Source organism: Anolis carolinensis, chromosome 4, assembly GCF_035594765.1.
Source record: "Anolis carolinensis isolate JA03-04 chromosome 4, rAnoCar3.1.pri, whole genome shotgun sequence".
NCBI lineage: Eukaryota > Metazoa > Chordata > Lepidosauria > Squamata > Dactyloidae > Anolis > Anolis carolinensis.
In genome coordinates this window covers 240,267,324-240,280,115 of record NC_085844.1, presented here as the reverse complement: position 1 = coordinate 240,280,115, position 12,792 = coordinate 240,267,324, and the positions used below count along the sequence as shown (strand labels likewise).

Below are 12,792 nucleotides of genomic sequence, written 5' to 3'. Positions count from 1 at the left end.
GTTGAAGCTTAATCCAGACAAGACGGAAGAACTGCTGGTTTCGAGTAAGATGGATCCAGGAATAGGTTTGCAATCTGAGCTGGACGGGGTCACACTCCCCTTGAAGTCTCAGGTTCACAGTTTGGGGTGATTCTGGACTCTGCCTTAAACCTGGAAGCCCAGGAGGCAGCAGTGACTAATTCAGCATTTGAACAATTAAAGCTTGTGCGCCAACTGTGTCCATTCCTGGAGAGATTGGACCAGGCTACAGTGGTACACGCAATGGTTAGACCCAGACTGGATTACTGCAATGCACTCTACGTGGATCTGCCCTTGAAGACTTCTTGGAAACTGCAGTTCGTTCAACCATCAGCAATTAGGGTTCTAACGGGTTGATCTCAGGGAGCATACCACTCCATTAATGAGACAGCTCCACTGGCTGCTTATATGTTTCCGAGCCCAATTCAAGGTTCTCACCTATAAAGCCCTATACGGCTTCAGTCCAAGCTACCTGGAACGTGTCCCCTATACATACCAGGCTGAGTGCTGAGATCCTGCAGGGAGACTTTTATCTCAACATGGGCTCCCTTGAACATGTGCTCAAAAAGGACAAGGGAAGACTCCTCCTTAGGGAGTTTATATAGGGGTGGGGGCGACTGACTTCAAACACTGGATTTTAACTGTTTTTTACTTGTATGTTTACATGTTGTAAGCTGCCTTGGGGAAGATTAGCTTATTATTTTAAAACCTTGACTAGAACACAGCATCTTATTCTGGATTGTTGGTGGTGGATACATTATATAATAATGGTTTTAAAACTATTTAATTTGATTGGGTTTGTTACTTTGTAGGTTTAATAGATTTATAAGTTTTATTTCATTATTTAAACTTTGTAAGTAGTTGTGATTTGTAACAGAAGTTTTATTCACGGGGCTATTTGTACATTTTGTGTTGTTTTATGGCACTGAGTGTTTGCCATTCTTTGTTGGAAGAACTCCGCTCTGCGTCCCCTCAGGGAGATGGGGTAAGTTATAAATAAAGTTATTATTATTGAGTCCAATTGCGGAGAAAGGCGGGGTAAAAAATCTTAAATAAATGACTTAGTTATGAGCCACTTTTGAGTCCTGTATGGAGAGAAAAATGTGGGATGTAAAAAAACATAACAATAATAATACACACCAGGCATAGATAAACTTCAGCCCTCCAAGTTTTTTGGACTTCAACTCTGATAATTCCCAACAGAATTGTGAGAGTTGAAGTCCATAACACCTGGAGGGCTGACGTGTGTCCATACCTGATATAAACACACACTGCCTATGATGCTATTCTACTGTAAATTATGAAAATATAAATTGTCATTTTGTCCTACAAGCAGCAGCTGCTGTGACTGCTATAGCAGGTTGCTTTAGAAGCAACAAGGGGAACATCCTAAGGGTGCGAAAGACCAGAGGGTGTCTCTGCTTCCACACAGCCATACAATCCAGAAAATCTACAATATCTGCTTTGAACTGGGTTATATCAATACAATATAGTTCATACAATATAATATATAATTTTATATTATATATTACATGTAATATTGCAGCATAGTGGTATAGTACAACATAGTAACATATACTGTAATACTAATATTGTGCTTTGCCAATAATATATTGTACATATAATATTGATATTATAATGTAATACAATACTAATAATATATAATGTACTTTTTATTATTTTTTGCCTTGATATTCTGGGATATAGGGCTGTGTGAAAGGGCCCTGAGTCCACTTCGGGGTGAGAACGGCGGGATATAAATGTCGCTAATAAATAAATAAATAGAAAGGGCCTTAGTTGGAAATGACTTGGAAATACTCAATACCATCAGTCAAGAGGTGACTTGAAATCACATGCATTAGGAAGGGCCCTCTAAGTCTCTATATATGTGATTTCGAGTCACCTCTTGACTGATGGTGTTGAGTACCTTGAAGTCATTTCCAACTCAGGCCCCTTCTGCACAACTGAATAAAATCCCACATTTTCTGCGTTGAACTGGAATATATGGCAGCGTAGACTCAGATAACTCAAACAGATCAAAGGGCTCTTCCACACAGCCATATAACACTGAAGATCAAGGTAGAAAATCCCACAATTTCTGCTTTGAACTGAGTTATCAGAGTCCACACTGCCATATAATCCATTTCAAAGGAGATCATGTGGGAAAGGCCAGGGTCTCTCCTTCTTCAAGGGCAAGGAAGAGTCTCTCCTTCCACACAGCCATATAACCCACAAGATCAAGGCAGAGATTCCACCATATCTGCTCTGAACTGGGTTATCTGAGGGCCCTTCCACATAGCCTTATATTCCAGAATATCAAAGCAGAAAATCCCACTGTATCAGCTTTTAACTGGGTTATCTGAGTCCACACTGCCATATATGTCAGTTCAAAGCAGAAAATGTAGGATTTTATTCAGCTGCGTGGAAGGGGCCTGAGGGCCCTTCCACACAACCCTATATCCCAGAATATCAGGGCAGAAGATCCCACAATATATTATGGGATATAGGGCTGTGTGGAAGGGCCTTGAGTCCACAGTGCCATACAATCTAGTTCAAAGCAGATAATGTGTGAGAAGGAGTCTATCCTTCTTCAAGGGCAAGGAAGAGCCAAGGCGGTCGGCGAGGCCTAGTTCCCTCAGGGAAGCGCCGGCGTCGGGTCCCTCCAAGTCCCCGCCGCCAACTTCCTCCAGCGCGGTGAGACAGCAACAACAACAACAGCAGCGGCGGCGGAGGCTGCAGCCATTTTGGGTTTCGTCAGAGACAAAGAACAACTGCGGCAATGGTGGTGGCGGCGTCTGAGGCGGCGGCCGCTTTCTCAGCGCTGTCTTAAGTCCTCATTTCGCCTCCCTTTCCTTCCCGAATTCTTCGCAATCGCTCAGGATCCAAGACTAGGCCGCAGCCGGGCAGCCGTTGCCTGACTAAGCCCTCGCAGCCATTTGCGGCCGCTTTTATACCCAGCCGGGGGCCAATCAGAAGCAAGTGGAATCCCTCTCCGCTCGCGCCGCGCGCATGCTCAGTTCAAGGCAGAAAGAGACAGCGAGCGAGCGAGCGAGAGAGAGAGCCGGGATCGTGTATGTGTAAAATGAGTGAGTGAGGGAGGGGGGAGGGGGAGGGAGGAGAGGGAGGAGTGAGCGCGCGCGAGAGGGAGGGAGGAGGGAGCGAGGGAGGGAAAAAAAAAAGATGGCGGCGGGCTCGGATCTGCTGGATGAGGTTTTCCTGAACGCGGAGGTGGATGAGAAGGTGGTGAGCGACCTGGTGGGCTCGCTGGAGTCCCAGCTGGCGGCCTCCGGGCACCACCGCGGGCACCACCGGCCTCCTGAGGGCCTCCGGGCCGCCGCCACTGCCGCCGCCGGGCAGCTGCTGGGGAACCATGTCGTGAGCGGCGGAGGAGGCAGCAGCAGCCCCAGCCCCGGAGGAGGAGGCGGAGGAGGCGGAGGAGGCAATGCCAGTGCCCAAACCGGGAGCCCCGGCACCACCACTACCACCACCACCTCCTCTTCTTCCTCTTCCTCCTCCGCCGCCGCCACAACCACTGCCAATAACGCCGCCGCCAAGATGGGACTCAGTGGCCCAGAGACCACCAAGCCAGGTAACCTGGAGAGGGAGAGGGTCATAGGGGCCTTCATGCCTTCCTTTCATCCGCCTTGGTCGCAGTGGGCCCCCAATAGTCTCCCAATAGCACAGGCATGGTCCAACTTCGGCCTGCCCTCCAGGTGTTTTGGACTGCAACTCCCACCATTCCTCCCAGCCTCAGGCCCTTTCCTTTTCCCCCTCAGCCGCCTGAGGCTGTGAGGAATGGTGGGAGTTGCAGTTCAAAACACATGGAGGGCCCAAGTTGGCCCATACCCCCATATGAACAACAGCCCACCAAGAACTCCTCAATTATCCCATTTCAGAGTTTCCTTGTTCTACCTGCCATCCCCCAGTATACTATTTTGGACTGGGACAATCCTTTTCTCCTTCATAGAAAGTGAAGGAGGAATTGAGTTTTGTTTTGTTATGGTCAGCCTCTTAGTTTGGGTCCTCCCCACTTCAGTATTGCCTTCTTATAATTATGTCATTTCAGAGTCTCCGATGAGATCCCTCTTTGCCCTTCCTGTGGCTGTCTGAATTATTCTTCCTGCTCCCAAGATGAAGTGTCAGGAGGGGGGTTGTTTATTCATTATAGTAGTAGTAGTAGTAGTAGTAGTAATAATAAGACCTCACAACCTCTGAGGATGCCTGCCATCCATGTGGGCAGAATTCTTCTGCAACATGGCCATACAGCCCAGAAATCTCACAGCAACCCATACTTGTGTGCTGCCTTTCTCAACCCTGAAGGGAACCCAAGGCGTCCTTACAAAGGCAACTATTCAATGCCACATGTATTTTACTTATTTATCATGTCAGAAGTGAACTGAGGGTACAAGTTGTAATGTATTTGAAAACACAAAGTTTTTTTTTAAAAAAACAACAACAACAACTACAACTTGGCATTATACTAAATGTCCTTTGACCAGTAGCTGGCCACTTGGAGTGCCCCTGGTGTCCTTCATAGTGCATGTGCCACATGTATATATACATACATTCAAACTACAGGAAAGGAGATTCCACCTGAACATTAAGAAGAACTTCCTAACTATGAGAGCTGTTGAGCAGTGAAACCCTCTGTCCTGAAGTGTGGTGGAGGCTCCTTCTTTGGAAGCTTTTAAATAGAGGCTGAATGGCCATCTGTCGGGGGTGCTTTGAATGCGATTTTCCTGCTTCTTAGCAGGGGTTTGATTGGCTGGCCCATGAGGTCTCTTCCAACTCTATGATTCTATCAGTGAATAAACAAAAACATTAAAACCAACCAATTTAAAGATAACATTAAAACAAGAATTTGAAATCACATAATCCAAGTCATATTTCAGGGCCAGTCTGGGTCGTCATTAAAGTAATATATAGTCTATTATTGCACTGCTCCCATTATTGATCAAAAGCCTAATCCCAAAACCATGTTTTAATTTTTTTTGAAGGCCAGGAGGGAGGGGACTGATTTAATTTAACGGGGGAGGGAATTATTCTTCCTCCTCCCCATTCTCTGTTGCTGAAGTGTCAGAAGAGGGGTTGTTAATAATAATAATAATAATAATAATAATAATAATAATAAGCAGCTTTATTTATACCCCACCCGCTCTCCCCGGGGGACGGGGACGGGCTGTCTTACAACACAGCAAGCAAATACAATAAATGATGTATAAAAATCATCACAAATCAATTAATAACAAAATAATATGAGTCTAAGTAAACACAATTTTAAAAGATTAAGAAGCCTTATAAAAACAATATATAGTGCTGATTAACCATCCATTCCTATTATTAGACTGTCCAGACTAAAATTATAGTCATAAATCTGTTAAAATCCTGTACAATATGATGGTTTTAGCCATTATTAGAAGTTTGTTTGAACAGCAAGGTTTTCAGCTTCTTATAACACCAGTTTCTCCCAGAAGAGGAAGTGATGGAGAGTATTGAGGGCCAGGAACCTGCTTTAAACAATCTCTATGGGAATACCGGTCTTTCGGAGGTCATACACCCCAGTGTTTGGCTTTTCTACTTTCTCCAGTAGCCAGACTCTGGCATGTAGAAAATTGGAGCATAGCCCCTCTTGTGTATAAGGTTGAGAGAGATGACAGCCCATCTTTGAACAGTTTTTCCTTAGAACAAACAGCCCTGATTTTAAAAGAGCATTTAAAAGTGTTTGTGGGGGGACAGTGTTTATCCCCAGTATAGTCTGTGGATTGTCTCCTCCTCCTTCATTTCCCTCCTTTTCAGTTTCATGTTGCTGAAATGTTACTAGGATGCCACTGCCTGTCATGACACAAGGTTAATGAAGTGGGATCTTGGAGGAAAAACTCACTGCTGTTCCTGATTTATGTGACATTGTCTTTCTGATTACAATCTTCCTATTTGTGTTTACTAAATGCAGGGCCTGGAGATCCAGAGGAGGTGTAAGTCTTTGCTAGAAACCGTAGGTTTTCAGGGGGAGAAATAAGCACCTTTGTTAGTATTTGTTTTCCTTTGTAAGAGCAGCAATAAGAGCAGCAGGGTTTAGTGTGTGTGTGTGTTTAGGAGGGAGGATGAACTCCTCTAACATTGCCTTGCAACCTCCTTCCTGGTCTCCTCAGTCTGACAGTGTGCTGTTCATCCTCCCTTCTTCATGTCCATTTAGTTAGGAAACACATAGCTACTAGATTTTGGAACAACAGATAAGAGGATCAAGTGGAGAGGTTGGAGGCCCCAGGGCATTGTGATACTGACTTTGCTCAACCTGTCTGCTTTATCCCCCCTTCCCACAGCTGTAAGTCTAGGTTTGTAATAGGATGTTATCAAACATAGTGCTATAGCATACTGAGAGATAGATAGATAGATAGATAGAGATCTTTGCAAGAGTTTATTTCTTACTGTATACCTGTGCTTCTTAAAATCAGGGAAGATTTTTGGGCTCAGAAGTAAATGTCATTTATTGTTGCCCATTGTCAGTGGGAAATATTAGGATGAACTCTAACTTCTCTGTGGAGCTGAATGGTTTTACTTTTTCAATGTGTTATTTCAACACAGAAATTGCGATAATTTGATATAAAAGAGAGACAGTTTCCCCTTGTCTTGTTTAGCCACATGACTCCTTTGTCCTAACTATCATTTGACAATTTTTATTGGTTAATCCCATCTGTTTTATTTGCAGGAGCTGGTGGAGTGCAAGGGAGTGTTATCAATCATAATGCCAGGTCCCAGGGTTCCACTTTGGATGGAGCCACCACCACCAGCGTCAGCACCACTACAAATGTTCAAGGTGGATCTGAAGCTGCTGTCACCCCAGGGACCCTCAACCAGGGCAAGTCAGTAGTCATCAGCACCATGGCAACAGCTTTATCTACCAGAAATGGTAAAATTGGGTCCACAACAGTACAAACTTTGAACGGGAGTAATGTGGTGATGAATTCTCATACTTCTTTCACGGCTACTCCTGCAACGGCGAACCCTGCCATTGTCCCAGCGGTCACCCCTCTTGTTAACAATGGACCTGGAAATGTGGGGAAAGTCAGTACTGTTAATGCCTTGTTGCCATCTGCTTCAAATACTGTCATTCAGACTTCTTTTCTTGGGACTGGGGTGTCCTCAGCTTCTTCACCCTCTCCCACGGTGATATCCTCACAACAGCCCCCGGGCCTTGGGACTGGAGGGCCAACGGTAGCATTGGTGAGGCCGCCCATTCATGCGGCAGGACCCTCGGTAGCTGCAGCCACCCAGAATGGGAGCAATACTGTGATCAATTCAACCATCAGTGTGGGAAGTTTTCCTGCTGCAGCTGTTGCTGCAGCCACTGTGGGTTCTGGTGTTTCTCTCCAGACCTCTCTTGTGAACAGCCAGCCTGGTTCTGGCGTACCGACTGCACCCACCACACAAGTCATAAAGTCGGAGTCTCCTAAAACTATTGTGCAGACAGTAACTCAACAGCAGACCCTGGCTGCTGGTGGCCAGCCCAGTACTACAGGGGGTAATATGATTATTGGGCAAACTATGCAAGCTGGCCTGCCCAATGTGGCCCCTAATCCTGGTGGAGTACCTCCTGCGCCAGGCACTCCCACTGGTCTGGTAAAGGGAGCTGCCAATACAGTAACACAGAGTCTGCCAAGGACTCCAGCAGCAACTACAAGTGGAATCAGAGCAACTTTGACTCCTACTGTTTTAGCACCTCGTCAGCCTCCTCAAAATCCAACAAATATTCAGAACTTTCAGTTACCACCAGGTAAGGGAAAGACTAAAATGAATTTCTTGTTTTGGTAGTTATGATATCTGGTGCTTAAAAAGAGGCAGATCTGCTGTAATCTGAAGCCGGAAAGCTTGCACTATGATAGCATCTTTGAAAATTGGGTTAAATGTGTTCTTTCCATATTTCAGTTGTTTGTAAATGATATTAGGCAGGTAAAATTTCTTGGTGTACATTTGAAATTTATTTTAATACTATTTTTCAACTCAGAGGTGAAAAAGAGAAGGTGATTATACGGAAATCAAAACTTTTAAAGAAAGCTGGGCTATAATAGATTGCTACTTTTCCACCTTAAACCATTTTTAGATTTATCTTGCAAACATGAGGGCTAGAAACACAATTCAGTTAGCCTTGCAAGTTGGGATTCTTAAGATTCCAGTAGAGGGCTTATGAACCACACAGCTGTAAATTGTATTTATGTTTTTTCCAGAGTTGGATGCAATGGCCCTGGAGTGTTTAGAGTTCCACAGAAACAAAGCATACTGATGTAAAGAGGATGCACTCATAAATAGGTTTAAATCTGAATGTTAATTGAACAAAGATTTAGAACAATAAGTGTCATAGGTGAAGATTGTCCTAAGGTTTAGTGTGGCATTTTCCTAGTGATGCTGTATTTCATTCTAAAACTGTAGAAGCAGCATAAAGTAAGTACCATTTAGGGAAAAGTCTGTTTTTTTTTAAAAGAAAGCACTACTTGATTAAAACGATACAGAAATACTGTGTTATATCCTTGACGTTTGACAACCAGCATGTGTTGAATTACGTTTCAGTCTCACTGTCCTCACCTCACCTCATTCTTTTATGTGTAGTGCTGCTGCACATGTATGAGCTAATACAATGTTTTGGTACTGGAATGTGATGTAAGTAGGAGCTTCTATAGTTCAAGACCTAATAAGACTGGGTTAATTTTATTGTGCTTTTCCTGTGCTTTTGCCATGCAAGTTATCCTAGCTTTCAGTATCCTCAATTTTGCAGTCTTTAATTGACATTGTTTAATTAGTAGTAACTATAGTGTGTCTAGCTTCCTGGTCTTACTAAGTAAGCATTGCACGGGCAGCCCTGTTGCATTTAGAGTTGCCATTCCTTCATGGGTTAAACACTATTGACTTTTTGTGCGTGTTTAGTTTGGAAATTTTATGAAACTTCATTCTGGATAATTTTACCTGGATTCTACATATCTATGAAAATCTATAGTATCAATTGACACATATAGTAGATATCATTTTTCTCCCAAACCTTATAGCAAGGTGGCGTTATGACTATACAGAACAAAACTAATTAAATGTTTTATTACTACCTAATGAAACCAATGGGGTGCATCTACTTTGTGTACGATTTTAGTGAATCTTTTGAGTGTCAAAACCAATATTTCACTTAAAACATGACAGAATGCTTAGATTGATGTGTTTATTTTAATAATAAGTCAGCAAGCCTTATTATATTGCAATACTGTATTTTTCGAATACTCTAGGATTTAGCTGATGATCTTGTCCAGTTAATTGAAGGCGGTCTTTCAGTTACTCTGTGAAGGCTAGCTGGATATTCAGCAAACTTTGGTTATTTTCATTGAATTGAAAATATCCAAGTTTAATTATGCTTGTGGATCATGGCAGTCTTGAACTGCGCCAGAAAGTTTTACACACAATGTAACTGCTATTGTTAATTGTATTTTTATATTAAAAATAGAGAGAAAGATAGCATACACCCTGTTTCTCCAAAAGCACCTCTCCCCCACAATCTTCTTTTGCAATACAATTTTTTTTTTGGAATATAGTAGTTACTAAAAAAGAATACATAAATTGGAGTGAAGTGGGGTATAATAAGAAGGAAGAACCATTTAAAATACCCTATTATTTTGGACCATGCATATTTATTCCTTATGAGCTACCTTGTTTCTTCCCTAAGTCCATTTAAGACTAATAATATCAGACATGTGTATTAGAGAAGGGTAGTTAATGTATTGATTTTACTACCACAAGATGTCTTTTTCAGAATAAAAGTCAAATTAATGCAAAATATAGTAATGCAGGAGTTAGCAGTGATAGCTAGGTGGCACCTCTGTTTTCAAAAGAGAAATGCTCTGAATACCTAGTTCTAGGGGCAGGCAAGGGATGACTTCATGACCCCTTTTCTAGGCTCTTTTGAACATCAGGCTGTCCACTGTTGAAAGGAGAAGGCTGAAATAACTTTGTGGGATCCAGCAATCTCATGCATGTCAAAGCAAAAACCCTTTTACCTAAAAAGAGAGTGAACTGTATTGTCATAGTTTCTATAAAGTTATTGGGATTACATATATTGTGGCATATATTTGAACTATTTTTTCTTGCCCAGTTTAAATCTGAAAATTAGGGGATGATGAAAGTGTGACTGAGAACTTTTTAAACATTTTTTAAAAAATGAGTGTTAAAGTTCCTGTTTTCCTGAAGTAAGGCTCCTGATGTATTGGTCCTACAGAAGAAAAGCCTTTCATGAAAAGGGAAAGAAAAACATAGTGTTGCTTATTATTACCATATATGTATTTTCTTTACATAAGTTTTGAGGTATTAAAAAGCAGTCGCTTGGCAGATATATACTCAAAAACATGGCCTTACATGTGATTTGCTCTTTAGAATAGTGCTCCTAAAAGCTATATGTTTGGGGTGGGGTGGGGGGGGAATGGGACGTGGCATTTCCTCCCAGTTTGCCAGGGACTAGCACCATGTTTATACCTTTCTAGAGACTGATGGTAGTTGGCTTATTCACTAACATTGGTTCACTAACTGTCACTTTTGTGTCAGTCTGCTCCAGAACTTGGACTTATGTTTACAGGAAAATCTAAAAGTATATTCCCCCTGTCGATTTTATATCAAGAAAATTAAAGCTATGATCCTATTAACGCTTACTTGAAAGGAAGTCCAATTATACTTAGTTTGATTTATTCCTGTGTAAGTGTGAACAGGATCATTTTACATGATATGCCTGTGTAATACCAGTGTTTTGTTTTGGGTTCTAAGAGGTATGATTTTTCAATTGTGTGGCGAATTGCCTTTTTGCCTATTTAGGTTGTACAAGCAGGCAAACCATTTTATTGCTTTGTTATTTATAATACTTAATAACTCTAATACAAAAATACTAAAGGTGACATATAACCATAGCTTATACAGTAGAGTCTCACTTATCCAACATAAACGGGCCAGCAGAACGTTGGATAAGCGAATATGTTGGATAATAAGGAGAGATTAAGAAAAAGCCTATTGAACATCAAAATAGGTTATGATTTTACAAATTAAGCACCAAAACATCATGTTATACAACAAATTTGACAGAAAAAGTAGTTCATTACACATTAATGCTATGTAGTAATTACTGTATTTACGAATTTAGCACCAAAATATCACAATGCATTTGAAAACATTGACTACAAAAATGTGTTGGATAATCCAGAATGTTGGATAAGTGAGACTCTTACTGTAGTATCATTTTAAGATTTTAAAAACTGCATACATATTTACAATAGTACAAGTAAACACTGGGCCCCTGGTAGCACAGTGTGTTAAAGCACTGAGCTGCTGAACTTGTAGACCAAAAGGTCCCAGGATCAAATCCCGGGAGCGGAATGAGCACCCGCTGTTAGCCCCAGCTCCTGCCAACCTAGCAGTTCGAAAACATGCAAATGTGAATAGATCAATAGGTACCACTCCGGCGGGAAGGTAACGGCGCTCCATGCAGTTATGCCAGCCACATGATCTTGGAGGTGTCTATGGACAACGCTGGCTCTTCGGCTTAGAAATGGAGATGAGCATCAACCCCCAGAGTCGGTCACGACTGGACTTAACGTCGGGGAAAACCTTTACCTTTACCTTACAAGTAAACTCAGTAAACTCAACAAGTAAAATTTGCAATAAATATGACAATTGTCAGAAAGTAGATCTAATTCATACTTTTTCATGCTTTCCAGGATACTGATTAACACCCCCTCTCCCTGGGTCTCTCCTCTCAAACAAGATGATACCATGTTCCAACCTTAGTAGCAAAAGTTGTGAGGTAGAAGGTCTGAAAATCAAGATAGTGATATCAGAATTGGAAAATTGGACTTTCTTCAGTGGGATACTAAGAGGCATTCTGTAAAAGAAATGGTTATTATGATTAACAGAGAGTGTGTTTAATGGACATTGTAGTATCAAGAGACTGTTGCAAGTTTACCACTGCGCCTCTCTTCAACTCCCTATGTTGGAAACTATTTCTTCTCCAACATGATATAGATATTCATAGGATTTTACTATTCCTAAAATCCTATGGATATCGCTATGCAAAGAGACCTAGTTTAATGAAAGCATAGATTATTACCAGGTTCCTTAACATGATGCACCTGCTCACTTGAAAGACACTGAAAGTCTAGCTGAAGGTAAAGACAAGAGTGCAGTTCAGATTGGGAAAGCATGTGGCTGTTTTGCTTTAGTGGAGCAGCAGACAGTGTTGGTTGATAGTTACATGAATGAATGTAGGTGGTAACAGGTTTTAGTGATTCAAATTGAATAGATTGTGTGAATTGCAAGGTAGTGCAGCATCCACAATGGTGTAAGTGTTTAAGAGTGCATAGGAAAAATATGAATTTTGTTAAAGTTAGAATTGCAGAGTCACACTTGTTCGTGATTGTGTGGCCTAAAAATAAATAGAAATTTAGGGAAGTAGAAGGACTGATGTTGGTTATGTAGGTACAGAAAGTGCCATTTACTTTATAGTCATGTATACGTCTAGACATTTTAGTTAAAAATTGATAGAAAAACCTAGGTCAACTTATCCACATTCTCTGAATAGATTTGCAAGAAGTGAAGACTTAACACATGTTGGGAGAATTTAGTAGATGCACTGACCTCTTTTTCAAACTACTGTGGTACCACTTCTGGCCTTTTTGAGTGCCTGTGTGGGAAATGGTGGTAGCAGCAAGGGGCAAGTGACCTCCTAAGGCGACACTGATGCTTTCCCTTATCTGTAGAATCCTT

General features: G+C 41.8%; 1 protein-coding gene across 4 annotated transcripts in view; it reads left to right on the top strand.

Annotated features, from left to right (window-relative positions):
* Positions 1-2,870: 2,870 nt before the first annotated feature.
* taf4 (TATA-box binding protein associated factor 4) overlaps positions 2,871-12,792 on the top strand; it is an 87,415-nt gene continuing 77,493 nt past the window's right edge. For 2 of the 4 annotated variants that reach the window (XM_008110152.3, XM_008110151.3), the window contains exons 1-2: positions 3,172-3,607; positions 6,725-7,789. In XM_008110152.3, the coding sequence (XP_008108359.1) occupies positions 3,199-3,607; positions 6,725-7,789 (1,474 nt within the window). In that variant the 5' untranslated portion in view covers positions 3,172-3,198. Of the gene's footprint in view, positions 3,105-3,171; positions 3,608-6,724; positions 7,790-12,792 lie in introns of those variants that run through there. The other 2 variants (XM_008110153.3, XM_062979014.1) reach the window with 2 other exon arrangements.